The sequence below is a fragment of the Tamandua tetradactyla genome, chromosome 2 (genome assembly GCF_023851605.1).
Source record: "Tamandua tetradactyla isolate mTamTet1 chromosome 2, mTamTet1.pri, whole genome shotgun sequence".
Lineage (NCBI taxonomy): Eukaryota > Metazoa > Chordata > Mammalia > Pilosa > Myrmecophagidae > Tamandua > Tamandua tetradactyla.
In genome coordinates, this window is record NC_135328.1 from 155247560 (window position 1) to 155263532 (window position 15973).

Here is a 15973-nt window from a genome sequence, read left to right on the forward strand (position 1 = left end):
GCCACGAGAACTACCAGAGCCCATGCAGCCAGAGACCTTTGGAGATGAAGAAAGAAAATGCTCCCAGGGGAGCTTCATGAAGCAAGAAGCCTGGAGAGAAAACTAGCAGATGTTGCCTTGTTCACCATGTGCCCTTCCAGTTGAGAGAGAAACCCTGAACATCGTCGGGCTTCTTGAACCAAGATATTTTTCCCTGATGCCTTAGATTGGACATTTTTACAACCTTGTTCTAATTTGGACATTTTCGTGGACTTAGAACTGTAAACTAGCAACTTATTAAATTCCCCCTTTTAAAAGCCATTCCAGTTCTGGTATATTGCATTCCAGCAGCTAGCAAGCTAGAACATGGTTCAAGGACTGTACTTTGAATAGCAAGAATTTAAAGCACTGCTGCCTCCTGTATTTCCAGTTCCCACAAGAGGCTTGGTATCCAACTGCCATTTCAAAAAGACCCCAACTGGAGAGTACATGTGCCAGCCTCTACCTTCACTGGTTCTTCAAGGGCAGAACAAATCAGGGAGTGAGTACTGAGACTGAAAGTGAAAGGTAAACCCAAACAAAGATGGTGAGAGGTACGTTACTATGAAAGAACTATAGGGACTATTAAAATGCACAGAATCCCTAATTTGTGTTAACAAAGGAGTCTGTAGTCGGCACTTAAAATCCATTAAAATACTTTGGTGAGGCAGCAGGATCCCTGTGCTGCAATCTATCCAGCATAACAAAGCAAAGTATAAGTGCTGTGGTATATTGATCCCCTCAGAAGTGGACACTGATCATGCTGACCTTGAGGTTTGGCATTTCTGGGCAACGTGCATGCCTTGCTCACATTAGTTTGCTCTCTGTAAAGAGAGGACAGGCCCCATGAATCAGAGCTGCAGAGTCTCCTTGCCTACGTGATATGTGTTCCAGGGGCTGCATGTTCAGGCCCGAGCACAGGAGCTGACCTGAACAAAGAGAGAGGGGAATAGGAAAGGCAATGGCTGTCAGGGCCTAAAAGGATCTCTCAACAGAAATCTTCATCTTCTGCTTTAAAAGCAAGAAGGTGCATACCCAACAGGGCTGGAATGTTGAGGCCCCTCACAGAAGATTCCCTGGGACACTTCACCACTCGTGCTGCCCAGGCCCTGTATGGTCAGTGGACTTCTTGAACAAGTAACTTGGAGCATCGGTGCCACCCTCTTGAAGACCATAACCAAAGACAAGTGTTTTTCGAGGAGTCTAGAATGTTGGGGAGCAGCCTTGAAAGATCCCTGATGATGAAGTCATGAAGTTGTACCTGGGTGAGTCAAGGTGGTGCCCAGGTGTACGTTTCATTGTTAGGAACTGCCATAACAGTGCTTATTATTCATTTGTTCATTTAGGCCTTTCCCATTTTACAAAGGAGGGCATTAAGGCCCAGAATGGCTACATAATGTGTTCCAAGTCGTTACCACCAAGGAGGTGGTAATGGTGGGATTCAAGTCCATCTCTGGAATCCACACTCCTCACCAGCACACCATGCTGCTTTCAATGTGCCTGGCTTTGTTAGAGCAGGAGGACATAAGTCTCAGACTGGTTCACGCCCACTGTGGTGGGAAGGACCAGCTGCCGTCCTTAACAATGAAGCTCAGGAAATGTGTTCCAGGTGACAAAGAGATGGAATGTGAGAGGAGAATCTGAGTATCTTGTCATAAACCTTGACTTTAGTATTAAAGGACATTGACTGTGTTGTCTGCACTGGCTGGGACCTCATGTGCATCTGGGAGAAACAGATCTCCCCCCCCCCCCCCCCCGCCTGCCCTGAAGGCATGCTCTGGGCTCCAGACTCACAGCCCCTTTGAAGCAAGCTACCTTTTGGGCTCAGGTGAGGTGAGGGATGAGGCATGGGAGAAATGGACAGCACAGTTTCCTTACCAGCGGAATGCAGACATTTCTTTGGCTTATGCCAATGAAGTCACATAAATGCAAGCACTCTATAAACATTGAAGCCATCCACTCCTTGCCCCACCCCTGGACCTCCCTAGCTCTTTTCCCTATTGTATTTCTCTCCTAGGCTCTTATCAGTAGCCAACACATTACATATGTTACCAATTTATTTGAATAATTATGGAAGGAGGGAGGGAAGAAGGAAGGGAGATAAAGTGCTTTCCACCTCCTCAAGCTCTGTCTACAATGTAGTTTGATCCCACCGAAGGGGACCTGAAGGAGACACGGTGACAGATAAAAAGTAATTTGCAAATATTTACTTAGGAAAATCTATTTCTCTGCCTTCATATAAGCAATGTATGACTTTGTCACTGGTGCTGAGACGCGCCTACTTCCTTTTCCAGTTGCCGTGTGAGGGGTCCCCCATGTACCACCTGCCCATCACTCAGATGACCACTATTGCTTATGAACAGACGTGTCCAGAGAAGCCCGTCACCTACAGCGCCTCTGAATGACTGGGAAGGGCCTGCCCCGACCCAACGTGGAAATGCCCTCTGGAATATGATTCAGAGTCCTCAAAAGCGCTTTCATTTATCCCGTCTGTCAGCTAAATTACATACACCTGCTTTTCTAGTAAACCAAAGATACCTTTTTGTTTTAATTGTTGCAAAACCTTTATTAATTACTCAAGGCCTAATCACCCATGGTATTGATTACATTCTAATCTAACATGACTCTGGATGCCTGTGTTTTTCCAAAAGCATTTTTCAAAATTCACAAATAGCACATGAAAGAAAAACTAAAGTTATGGTGGTGACTATGTGTACAGGTCACAGCCTCACATTCAATACACTAAATATAAACCCAAGGTCGGGAAAAATTTATGTTAGTTTTGAAACCCAATTTCTGATTTCGATTTAAAAGGCAGCACTTTTGGTTTCAACAATAGGTTAGTCTGCTCAGCCTCTTTCCAGAACTGTAGCCCTGCACTAATCACCGGCTCTCGACTCCTCACCCCCATTATCCAAAAAAAAAGTAACAGTCTTAGGAAGCCTGTTCGGGCTGCCACGGGTTTCTGCTGCTTGTTATACACTTTTACCAAGGAAAAACTTTCCAGCTCAATGCTGACTAGTTAGAACAAAGAGTGGAAAACCAGCGGTGACAAATTAGTGTAAGCTGCCTACTGCTGCCTCTGCACACAGCCTTGGACTCAGAATGGCAGAGGGAGGGAGGCTCCCAGGGGCCCGCGGCCTCAGGCACTGCTGAGCGGGTTGGCCACGCGGCCCAGGAAATGGAAGGCAGCTGCGTCTTGCTCAAAAATGGCTATCAGGAATGGGCTGTTGAGATTCACTTCCACCACCTCGGACCCCTCGGGCTGCTGGCTGGGCTCCGCAGGCTGTTCTCCTTCGTCGGCTCTCAGTTCAAATAGAACCGTATTCAACACCTGCAAAACCCCAAGTCTTAGGGGCTCTCCTCCCACGGGAGGGACGAGGGTGTGGTGGGGTCCCGTGGTGGCTGAGGGGCATCAGGGGCCAGGACAATAGCGCCGTGGTGTGGCCGTGCTCACGAGACTGCCTCTCTCTAAAGGGGCTGCTCAAACCCTCCCATCTCCACTTGCTGCCTTATTGGCCTCGGCAGAAACAAATGCTCCCTCCACAGCCGTACCCTCCTCCCCACCCCCAGCCCCCAGGACTAGGTTGTTCTGCTCATTTCACCCAGAACTCTCTAAAGACAGGACTGAGTGGTTCACTTTTCTCCCCAGCACCCAGAACAGCACCTAAAGTATCTCAGGTTCTGGGTGGCAGGAACTGGGAGCTGTACCCCAGGGCCAGGACTAGGGTGAGGACAGTGAGGCACCTAGAGATGCCCAATCGAAGAGGGCCATTCTCCTAAGTCTCTGTCCTGACCCTGCCACAGGATCTGGGGAGGACTCTGGAGGGGAGGCCAGGCTGGGTGGAGCCAGGGAGCACACCCAGGAGGTGGTAGGGAGGAGCCTGATGCCCTCCACTTGTCCTTGGCGAGCCCCAGAACCTCTGATACCTTCTCTCCCTCGCCTAAAGGGAGGGACCCAGGGGACCACACTCTCCTCTCCTTCCCTCCTCTGCCGGCCCCTCCCACAGTGTCCTCTGTGCCCATCCCATTCTGTCCCTCCACCCCCCCCACCACAGACACGCAGAACTGACGTCAGGCAGACACAGGGGGGTGCACTACCTTTCCAACTCTAAGGTGGTCGTTGCTGATTTTGCCCAGGTTGGCCTTGGGGCCCAGCAGGGTGGACAGCTTGGCCTGGGCAAGCAGGTCCTGCAAGTCGTAGGAGTCTTCCAGCACCAGCTGTGGCATGGTTAGGCGCATGGCCCTGGAGAGAGGACGCACTGTTAGGGGGGACACTGGGGTGGCTCCCAAAGTGAGGCACTGGGCCCTGGGAAGCCTGACAGCAAGGGGTAGCCAGGCCCCTGGGAATCAGAGGGCATATGTGCTCCTCGCACATGTCTCTCATGGAAGTGGCATTTTGCCCAGCTGGGCTGCCCTATCGCTCGAGAACATTTTCATCAAAAAACACAATTAAAAAACCTTCATATCCTTTGAAATACAATGAGAAGGATGTAGAAAATAGAACAGTGATGATCTCTGGGAGACTGGCTGTGAACAATTGTCTGTTCTTTGTTCTATTACAGTGGTAGTTAGGTTCAGGTGTCCACTTGGCCAGGTGAAGCTGCCTACTTCTATTGCTGTGGACATCAGCCAATGGCATGTGAACCTCATCTGCTGCTGATTACATCTGCAGTCGGCTAGGAGGCGTGCCTGCTGCAAGGAATGACTTTTGTCTTAATTGGCTGGATGTGTAAATGAGAGAGCTTAATGCAGCACAGCCTAAGCAGCTCAGCATTCCTCATCTCAGCACTTGCAGTTCTGCCCAGGCCTTTGGAGATGCAGAAAGGAATCACCCCGGGGAAAGCTGTTGGAACCCAGAGGCCTGGAAAGAAGGCCAGTAGAGATCACCCTGTGCCTTCCCATGTAAGAAAGAACATTGATTGAAAGTTAGCTGCCTTTTCTCTGAAGAACTATAACTATATAAATCCCTTTTCATTAAAAGCCAATCCATCTCTGGTGTGTTGCATTCTGGCAGCTAGCAAACTAAAACAGTTATGTTTTTAGATTGGCTGTGCTGAGGATGTATTACTTAGGCAATTAAAAAAAATGCTATTCTCAGGCCGAGCCCTTGATCTTGGGGTTTGTCCCTATGAAACTTACTCCTGCAAAGGATAGGCTAAGCCTACTTAAAATAAGGCAAAGAGTCATCCCCAGAGAACCTCTTTTGTTGCTCAGATGTGGCCTCTCTCTAAGCCAACATGGCAAGTGAACTCACTGCCCTCCCCTTCTAGGTGGGACATGACTCCCAGGGGTGTAACCCTCCCTGGAAACATGGGACAGAACTCCCAGGATTTGTCAGAACCTGGCATTATGGTATTGAGAAAGCCTTCTTGATCAAAAGCGGGGGAGAAATGAGACAAAATAAAGTTTCAGTAGCTGAGAGATCTAAGCAGAGTCGAGAGGTTATCCTGGAATTTATTATTATACATTATAGAGATATCCTTTTTTAGTTTATAGTGTATTAGAGTGGCTGGAGGGAAGGACCTAAAACTGTTGAGCTGTGTTTCAGTAACCTCGATTCTTGAAGAGGACTGTATAAAGGTATAACTTTTACAATGTGACTGTGTGATTGTAAAAACCTTGTCTGACGCTCCTTTTATCCAGGGTATGGACAGATGAGTAAAAAGTATGGATACAAAGTAAATAAATAATAGCAAGGATAAAGGGTAAAATAAATTGGGTAGATGGAAATACTAGTGGTCAATGACAGGGAGTGTAAGAGGTATGGGATGTATGAATTATTTTATTTCTTTTTTCTGGAGTGATGTAAATGTACTAAAAAATAATCTTGGTAAGGAACACACAACTATGTGATGAGATTATAAGCCATTGATTGTACACCATGTATGGAATGTCTCTGTGTGAAGATGTGTCAGATATGTATATATATATATATTTTTTTTTTCTTTTGAATGAGAAGGCACCAGGAATCGAACCCTGGTCAACTGCATGGCAGGTGAGAACTCTGCCACTGAGCCACTGCCACACCGCCCAAAGATATTTTTTCAAGAAACACTAATCTCTAAATTAATCTATGATGTGTTACTCCCTTTCGGTAGTTTTCTGTCCTTGATTGAGAGATAATCAAAGCAGGGAAAGCAGGGGGAGGAACACCACCAGCCCCTCTTGCCCTCCTCCGGAACAGTCTGCTCATCTTTCCTCAGGACTCCTGAGAACTGTGAATGTTTCCAGTGACATAAACCTTGACATCAGGAGGCATCTGTGGACCCTGGTGACATGTCCCTTCATGCCCACCTTAGGAGCAGATTTATGAGCTCCACTGACCTGGCCCTAAAGCCCTAAGATTTCTGCTGCTTCTACTGGAAGGGATTCGCTTTTTTTCTTTTCCCCATCACAAAAGGGGATAAGGGCTAAAGACCACCAGGGCCCCCTGAGAAAGCTCCCCCCACCCCCAGGTCTTGCTTCCAGGGAATCAGCCACCAAGAAGCTCCAGGACTGCTGCAAATCACAAGAGGGTCTAATTATCTTCACTCGGAGGGCAGGCTGAAATGTTCTCTCCCTCCAAAATAGGTGGGTAAATATAAGCACATAAAATGAATGCCTTCTCCTCTCTTTTTCTGTATCTGCATCCAGAAAGAGAAGTGATAAATGGAGAGAGAATTCAATGGAGGGGTGGATGGATGGATGGACAGATGGACGGATGGACGGATGGATGGATGGATGGATGGATGGATATTCTGCTCTGGAAAAGTAGTGGTAGTGTGGGCCAATTCTTGAGGCCACTCCAGGGAGCCTAGGGTCATCCCAGAGAGCCCAAGAGTCCTTCCCTGCCCCATGTCCAGTGTTCGGTAAATGCCTGGCCCATCTGCCCAGCTCTCACCCCACCTTCTTCCCTGGGCAGAAGGACCGGAGACACCCTCCCACTTTCCAGGGAGGGACACAGAGGTGACCAGGAGCCATACCGGAGAGGCAGGTTCTTCATCTTGCCTAGAAAGTCATACTGGAACGTGAGGGCCTCCACTGTCGCCAAGTCCGTGTCACCCTGGGGCTGGATCAGCAGCAGCCAGGCCCTACTGCTCAAGGGCACGCGCGTCACGGAGAAGTTGTTCTTGGTGTCTTCCCAGTGCTGGAAGGTGCCGGCCCCCGAGAGCATGGGGACGGACACGGAGGTGGTGTTGTCCACCCAGAACTCCTGGGGCTCCTTCAGCAGAGAGAACCCCTTCATCTTTCCTGAGACCCAGACAGGAGACAAGAAGGAAGAAATGAGCTGGAAGCCAGGTTGGTGGGCTGGCATTGGGCACAGGTGGGACAGAGGTCATGTGCTGGCTGCAGAGATACAGCACAGTTGTCTCTGTGGGAATAGGCACCTGATATCCTGAAAAGACTAAAGTGTTGCAAAGCTGCTTGAGTCAGGGACAGAAGGAGGCCTTGGGAAACATGTGTAACTTTTGCCTCATCCCCACACAGGGAAGCAGATGGTTCAGCCCCAAGTCACATTTTTGTTACATCCTTTACCTCCCGGCCCTAAAAAATAAACAGTGCTGACCCTCTTGGGCTCTTTGAGTCTCCATCAGAGCTCAGAGTCCCACCTGGTCCCAGCTTGAACTATATCTTTGTCTCTCGTCTTTCTTTCTTAATTCCCTGTCGCCTCCCTTCAGTCCTGACACTGAGCCATGCTGGTTACAGCAGGCTGGGATCAGGAAGAGGGGTTGCCCCTGAGCAAAGTGGGGGCTGCAGGGTGTAGGACTTAGAGCTGAAGCTTTGACAGGCAAATTCTGACTCCCCTCAGCACCCCCTGCTGCGGGAAGACAGCCTCCCCCTCAGTCCCTGAGAGAGGAAAATGGGCCCTCATGTTGAAAGCCCAGCCTCCCTCGGGAGCTCACCTGAAAGGCCCTTACCCCCAACTCTTGCCCCTCCCTTCCCCAGCACATCCCAGGTCTCTTTGCAGCCAAACCTCTACCCTAATTGTCACTCTAGGACATTCTCTCCCTCTGCAGCTCCTCTCCAAAGGGCCACACTGTGGTTGTTTCCAGAATAAGGTGAAGGTGAAGATAAGCCCATCACGGATGAACCCCCTGGGCACATGACACCTGGGAGTCAGAATAGAGCTGGTTTTAAAAAGCAGCTAATCAATCAGAGGCCTCCAAAATGAAAAGGAGGCAGGGAAGCTTAGAAGCTATTATCCCTGGTAAAAAGGAGCTGGACACCTCTTTGCACAGTTTCCACCTCATTTTGTGAGAACAGCGTGGCAGACCCAACCTGCTCCTCGCCTTTAATGCTCTGAGCTCCCTGGCCATGAGCAAGAGCAGCTCCTGAGGGGGCTGTGCTAGTGAGATGTGCCGGCCCCCTCTCCCGCCCCCTACCCCCACCCCAGGGACTTCAGCACCAGCTGAGTGGGTCTGGGGGGAGGGTTTTTGGTTTGAAGGAAAAAGAGGACCAAATTGTTTTCCTCCCACAAAGCTAAGTTTGTGCTCAGCAAAAAAGGGCTGTCCCACAAAGCATGTCGGTATCTGGAAGGGAGGTGCCTGCCCTTACTTCTCTGCTCATCTGAATAGTACGGATCATGCTTAAAACCATGATAAAGGTTAGGTAAATCTCTAAAGGTTAAGTCAACTGGTGTTATCTTGGAACCTGCAGGGCCAGTCCCCAGAGCTCAGGAGGAAAGAAGAGTGCTGGGCAAAGGGCAGCCTGGGGCCCAGCAGCTCCCAGATGCCTGAGTCTATCCTAGTTAGAAACATGCAACTGTTCACCAGGCCCTCTAAATAGAACAATGTTGCTAAAAGGGAACTTTAGCCCTCCAGAGAGCTTGCTAAATTCATAAATGGACAAAGTAGCCAAGAGGAAGCCCGTTTGTATGTCCCTCTGACACAGAGGGAAGCAACAGAAGGTTCAAAGGTGTATCATGGTCAAAAGATGGGAACATGGCAGAGGCTGGGCTCACACCCAGGTCTCCCGAGCCTGTAGTAGGGTTTGCTTTTTTGCCTACATCTTCTCTTTTCCCACTTTCTTTCTCAGCTCTATAGTCTGAACCATGTGGACTGGCATTTTTCCAAAATGAGGTTCCACTGCTGGGCTCAGAGGCTCTCTATCCTTCCTTTGGTGGGTGAGGATTGGGGAGTGTTACTTTCTCAGTGAACGTCCTCCTGTGGCTTCTCTTAGGGCCAGGGGTTCCCCCTCCACGCTTCACACGGGGCACAGCTGCTCTCTGCCCCCATCATCTGTCAGGGCTGGGATATGAGCTCTCATCTCTCACCTGCACTCAGACTCAGACTGGGAAGTCTGGTTCCCCTTATTTTATTTTACAGTGACTTTGAGGACATTGTAATACCAAGAAAAGTATCATGCTGTAGTTAACTCAGTCTCCATGGTTCTCTTTCAACTTCTTACTTCCCTCTTTGCTCCCCACAAGGTCACACATCTTCTTGATTGAATCTCATCAGTGCCTTGCTAATGCTTCCCCACCCCCCTCCACACCCCAATCAATCCCAATCCATGAATCCACGAAGGGATATGTTCCCAACAGTTTTCTGGAACTATTGCATAACCTTCAAACCTCCCCCCTGCCTCCAGTGCACATAGCACAGGCCATCAGGATGACCTTGAGCATTCAAAAACCTGCCCAGCAGGTTAAATTAACTACCCCTTCCTAGCATCACATCCAGTCTCTCAGGATCTGGCCCCGACCCGACTTTCCGACCCTCCTTCCACTGGTCCCATTCTCTCGTTTTATGTGTTGGCCCAATCAAGCCACTGGCTATTTTCTATGCTTGCCCTGAACTTTGGTGCCTCTGCCTGAGACGCCTGTCCTCCTTTTCACAACCCTGCTGCCCTCACCCCCTCCTGAGGCCTTCCCTACCCATCCCAGGGCAATCCCTCCCTCCTCTGATAATGGTCACCTGTCCTAGAGCACTTGTACTTGCACTTCTATTTGAATTATCAGCCTGCAAGTCTTATCTCCCCATGTGAACTTCAACAGGTAGCCTGGGCCAGGGCCTGTGGCCTATTCCTACTGGCCTCTTCTGTGCTGCCTGGTTCACAGTCTCGCAAGTAGGAAATTCCCAATAATCATGCATCCAATGAATGAACAATATTTGTAGTAGGAATTTGTTTTCTTTTAATTTCCCCTCCCAATATGAAAGTTAGTTAAGCTAGCAAATGAGCTATCTCTGCATGGGACAGTCACTGAAGTCCTTGTTCTCCTTAAGGGACATGAACCTTTAAGTAGGAGTCAGATGACACAGGTATGAGTCCCGGGATGCCCACTGTGTGTGTGTGGTCTTACACAAGTGCCTGTGTTTTTCTGAGTCTCTGTTTCCTCACCAGTATAAAAAGCTGAGAATACTTCTCACTGCATTAAAAAGAGATTTAGGTAATGAAAGCCAAAGTCTGTACCACAGCAGCTGGCATATACTAAGGCAGTCAGTGGGATGCTCAGTAGATGCTTATCCAGGGAGTTGGTTGCAGCAGCCACTTCTGTTTGGGCTTGGCCTCTAGTTCTGTCTTCACTCCCACCCCCCTAAATCCTGGCCCTGCTGAGCCCAGCTGAAGCACCCAAGTCTAACTCCAGAAAGACAGAGCATTGCCCGCCTTGGGCACTGGCCCGGGCCAGAGCCAACCTGAAGGGCCTTACCTTGAAAGCGCACATAGGTGTTGAACTGCAGGGTGTTGTCTGGGCTGCCTCCTGCCACAAGGGTGTTCATTTTCCACCCTGTCACAGCCTTGATGAACCTGTTGATCTTCTCAGCCGCGAGCTCTGGGTCTGTGGACAAGTCTAGGGAGCGTGGGAGAGTGACAGGGGCAAAGGGAGCCAGGCCCTGCACGAAGGGCTGCTTCAGTTGCATACTAGGGGTGGTGAACAGGCCGACCACCGTGGACAGGAGGAGCTGGGGGTGGCCGCCCACATCGCCCTGGGAGACGAGGAGGCCCTGGAGGGTCTGCAGGGCAGACAAGACCTTGTGCCCATCTAAGCGGGAAGTGCAGCTTGGATCCTGACCAGGGGCGCCCAGGAATGCCTGTAATCTGTTGGCTGTGGGGTCCGAGGCACCCAGATAGAAAGAGGTCAGGGTGCCGAAGAGAGCCGTGGGGGAGAGGAGCATGGTCCCACTGGCTGGGCCCCGCGTCTCCCGCAGCACCTTGCACATGTGGAAGCCCAGAAAGTCGAGCAGCATCCCCACCCTCACGGCCCTGGCCCTGCCTTCATCCTCCAGTTTTTCGACGGCCAACACCAGCTGGTCCCTCAGCGCCTCTTCATCCACAGGGGATGTCTTGGCCTGAATTGGGACGGGTGTGAAGGTCGGGTCTTGGGGCCCGTTGGGTTTCTCCAGCTTGTCACAGTCGCTCTTGCTGTAGGAGAGGAGGTGGAAGGGGTGGACGTACACCCGGTCGCTGGCTGCCAGGCAAGCCCAGGCCAGGAGGCCAAGGATGGTGACCCCCAGTCTCATGCTGGCAGGAGCCATCTCAAGTGGGGACGCTTGTGTCTGTGGACCCTGAAACATCATTTTACAGACGGTGGTTATTAGGTGATTCTTAAGCATCCTGGAGCTAGACTATTAGTTGTCCCGATGTTCCCTGCAGCCATTTAGCCCAGGAGAAATTCATCCATTTCTATAAATATTGATGAGAAGCAATGGATTAAAAACTCCAAGGGAAAATATCTACATGATCCAGAGGAAAACCCACATTCCTATGCCTGCAAATTCCACCCCCCCCCCCCCCTCCAGAAAACCAAGTGTGCTCCAGGTAGAAAAGGACTCAATCCCTGTCCCCAGGAGCCTACAAGCCAGTTTGGAAGAAAAGACTAACACACACAAAGGGTTTTCCCAGGTTACGAATCAGCTTGGCGACATCAACCAGAAGGGCTCCACCTCATTTCCAGCCAAGGTGTGTGATGTGCGAATAACACCTCCTATGTGTATGCTAGGTACTAGTTTGCAAAATCCCTTTCCCATATATTGGCCTATCTAATCATGAAAGAACACAGAAAGGGACTCCTGTAGTGAGAATGTAACAGAAATGCAATTCAAATCTCCTTTTCTTTTCACAGGTAGTTCTCAACACTGGTGCCCATTAGACTCACCTTGGAAACTGGAAACTAGGATTGGCTGCATCTCACCTGAGAGATGCGAATTAAATGCACCTGGGTGTGTTCTGGGCACATTGTTTTGTCTTAAATCTCCCCAGGGATCTTAATGTGCAGGAAGAATAGAGCCCCACTGGCTCACACCAAAATTCAGGTATTCCCCACCTGTCTTGGACCCCAAAGCCAGTTCTCAACTATTGCTGCACATTGTTAGTATACTTGTGTCTACTGCTGTGCAGCTTAAAAAAGAAAAAAAAAAAAATCTCTGCCCAGTCCCATTCACAGAGTGTCTGATTTAATTGGCCCATGATGAGGCCAGGTATTGATTTTAAAAATAGAAAAGTCTCCGTACATGATACTGGGTTTAGAACAACTGCCCTGAAAGTGGGTCACCATGGGTGGGCTAGAGAACCCCTGGCACCCCAGTATGCTTCCTCTCAAAAACTCTGTGATTCTGCCCTCACCTCACCTTACACAAACAGGGACATAGATCCCTGTGCGCTTGGAAACTAACGTGCATTCCTGGAAAAAGAAGACTCCTGAGCTTGTCCTATTAACTTATTACATGGTTGAACTTTTCTGTCTGGAGGGAATGATTGTTCGTTCAGTTCTAACAATGTATACCATGTCCGACCTCATTTTCTTTTAGAGGAGGCGCACTCTGCTTCCAATGCACTGCTTAGCACTCTCGTCCCCTGCCTCGCTTAACCTCTCAGGGGTCATCCCCACAAAGAGCCCACTGAGGCAAGTTTCCCTTGGCCTTCCTCAGCCTCCCGCAGCCCCCTCACCATTTGCCTCCAGAAGGCTTGGCTTGTTTTTGCTCTGGGGCAATAGTACATCACCATTGTTCAAGGTCACCTTGGGGCCCTGTGACTCCTAGATATTTCTCTTGGTGTACCTATACGTACCCAGCCATCCCATCTTACATTTGCAATTTATTTTCCTCTCCTGGGTCTGCTAACGTGTACCGCCTCACATGCAACGTTAAGTGTACCAGCTATTGTGTTCTGCTCTTGTCATCGAAATGGCAAAGGAACTTTTGCTGCTGACCTTAGTCAACGAGGGTTTCTGTCTTCTCGACATGATTGCAAGAGAAACATTCTCCTTCCATGTCACCCTTTTCACCCCATTTCTCAGCCATCTCCTCGATCTCACCCCCCCCACCTCAGTCTCCTTCCTCCTCCTCACATTTGACTCTGTCCTCCGCTCTCATGAAAAGCTACACAAAATGGGAAAATGGATTAGGAAACTCCCTCTGCTCCCAGGCCTTTCTCTCCAGACAAGCCTAGGCTGTCAGTTTATATATAAACCTACATAGTCAAATCAAACAGAGGAAGCCTGTGGGAAGGTTTGGTGAAGAACGCCCACAGCAGCTTCTGCTGACAGGACCGGGTTTGGGTCATGCAGATAATTGCAGCTCCCTCCTGCTTTGCTGCTTCTGCACTGACAGGCACATCTCAGGGGAAGCCATTTCATGGATGTTTGCAAGGCAGCAGTTGTTTGCTTTCGGTTGTGATCTGCGGCTGTCACCCAAGCTCCTTCTACATCAGTGGGCGGCAGGGACCTAAAAATAGATGGGGACTCCAGGCGTGGGGGACCCCACCTGCCTTCTCCTGGTTCTGTTTTCCTTCTTCAATCACCCCCTTGGGTTCTCTCTTCAGCAGCCTCATCCTTCTATGTTTCCCTGCTTCTCAGGACTCTGTAGTCCAGTGATAAGGCTGAAGATACCAGCTAACACTCATCTTTACCAGCTACACTCAAGATTATCTCTTGTCAGGCACAGTTCTATATGCTTTCCACAAGATAAGTCTTCTAATCTTCACAATCATCCTTGCCTCTTCACTTATCACCTCTTCACTGACACTTTCTTGACACTTATCATCTTTCAACCTGCTACATCGTTTATAAATACATACTTATTTATTATATTTAGTGCTTATTGTCTGTTTCCTCCCACTAGAATATTCATCACCCAAGGGCAAGACTCTGTCTTGCAAATATACTCTAGCAAATATACATCTTATATTTGCAAAGTTATGCCTGAGAAATGGTAAGGACTCAAAAGAGTGGTTAAATGAATTAATTAATGCTGTGTTGCAAAGGGACAGAGAGCTTAAGTGACTTGCCCAAAGTAACAAAGGTAGTAAGAGGCAGAACTAGAATTGAACCCAGGCCCCCCTGACTCCATACTCTGTACTCCTAAGCACCAATCTACATTGCCACTTGAATCAAGTAACAAGAATTTGCATTTTTAGGTTAGCCTAAACTTTCCAAAGCACTTTCACATTATATTTGCTCTTTTAATTTACACCACAGGGCCATGGTTACTATTATTAATACCACTTTATAGATGAGCAAATGAGGCTCAGGGAGATAAAAGTGAGAAGCCTGATGACAGCCCCAGGAACAGAGACAGCGCTGCCCCGAAGGAGCTGCCCTGACCTGAGCCAGCAGGGAAGGACTGTGTGGGACCCCCGGTGAGCCCTGCACCCCTCCCTTGCATCCCCCTGCCAGCTGCAACAAGCCTTGCAGTTCCTTCCGACAAGGGTAGGACCTGGTGGACTTGGCGACCCACTCCTGCCCTATTGCTCAGAGGACGCCAGGGGAGCTGCCCATCCCTGCCTTTTTGCTTATGAGACCTGATTTCCCTTGTGAGATGCAGGATGGGGGCTGAGCCAGGCCTGTGTCTGCGTGTGTGGTCTTCAGGGCAAAAGTGGCCTCTTCTTGGGCCCCTCACAGTCCTTGCTCCCAGATGCCATTAGCTGCACCCCATCCAGCAGCTGTCCCTGCTGAGCTGCTCTTTCCCACGTCACCACAGAAGCCCGCTGGCTCTCCACCCCCAGACAACTTGGCTGGGGACTGCTGCTGAGAGAGACAGGGCATGGGGATGGGGCCCCGACCTACCTTCTGCTTTGTCCTTATGAGCAAGGGGCCTCTTCCCCTGGCTGGGCTGAGCAGGCCCTATTTATATCTGAGGGGTGGGGGTGGAGCTGTTCCCAGGTTGCTCCGAGAATGGGGGGTGGGAGGGGAGTTACATCAGGGGGAGCTGGTGCGGGCTGCAGGAGGATGCCAACAGCCACCTCACGGTGGGATTCCTTCCAGGAAGGCCGAGCGGTCGATGCCCAATTTTGCAGCTGAACAGAATGAGCCGGTCCAGGGTCAAGTTACACATTTACTGAAGCTTGCTGCAGCTGGGGCCCCTGTTCCTGGACCCTGGAGCGTCCCATGCAGGCATGTGCTGGGCCTCTGCCCTGCTGTGTGGCTGTCCTGAGGCCAGTCACTAGAGTGCTGACTGAGCCCCCCTGGTGATGTGCTTCAAAGAGGCAGCAGGAAGTGCCTATTAGCTGGGCCATAGGCTGGAAAGAGCACTGGTTGGGAGACCTGGGGGCTCCTTCCCCCCTGAGGCTCAGGGATTTGTGGCCTTGGCCAGCCCCACAGTTCTCCTAACCAGCCCTCAGGCACCTGCTCCTAACAGGTCCTGACAGGCCTTAGCAGAAAAACTCAACTGAGCAAGAGAGAGCAGCTTCTAGAAGTTCATAATTTAGCTGAGGAGGGAGTGATTAGATATATTAGTTTTCTAAGGCTGCTGTAAGAAATTATTGCAAACAAGGTGTCTTAAAACAGCAGAAATTTAGTCTCTCACAGTTCTGGGGCCCAGAAGTCCAAAATCACGGTGTTGGCAGGGTTGATTTCCTTTGGAGTCTCAAAGGAAGAATTGTTCCAGGTCTCTCTCTGAGCTTCTGGTGGCTCCCAGCCCTCCTTGCCTCCCCAGTCTCCCCGTGACCTTCCCTTCTGTGTCTCTGTGTGTCCTCTCCTGTCTCTCAAAAGGATATTGTTATTTGATTTAGGGTCTACCCTAATCCAGGATGATGC

The 15973-nt window shown here is 49.9% G+C and overlaps 1 protein-coding gene across 1 annotated transcript; it reads right to left on the reverse strand.

The window, feature by feature from the left end:
• Window positions 1–2067: 2067 nt before the first annotated feature.
• AGT (angiotensinogen) lies at window positions 2068–15108 on the reverse strand. The gene is made up of 5 exons (XM_077149422.1): window positions 15005–15108; window positions 10652–11507; window positions 6984–7251; window positions 4120–4264; window positions 2068–3352 (listed from the first exon to the last, which is right to left on the reverse strand). The coding sequence occupies exons 2-5, from the start codon at window positions 11475–11477 to the stop codon at window positions 3161–3163; spliced, it is 1431 nt and encodes a 476-aa protein (XP_077005537.1). The 5' UTR covers window positions 11478–11507; window positions 15005–15108; the 3' UTR covers window positions 2068–3160.
• Between the last annotated feature and the right edge of the window lie 865 nt (window positions 15109–15973).

Excerpts from the sequence above, each read along its gene's own strand:
- AGT (XM_077149422.1), bottom strand. The coding sequence starts at position 11,477 with ATGGCTCCTGCCAGCATGAGACTGGGGGTCACCATCCTTGGCCTCCTG. Across the intron at positions 4,265-6,983 it reads ATGAAGAACCTGCCTCTCCG|GGCCATGCGCCTAACCATGC; the intron begins GTATGGCTCCTG and ends TCCTCTCTCCAG. Across the intron at positions 3,353-4,119 it reads ACCACCTTAGAGTTGGAAAG|GTGTTGAATACGGTTCTATT; the intron begins GTAGTGCACCCC and ends GGGGTTTTGCAG.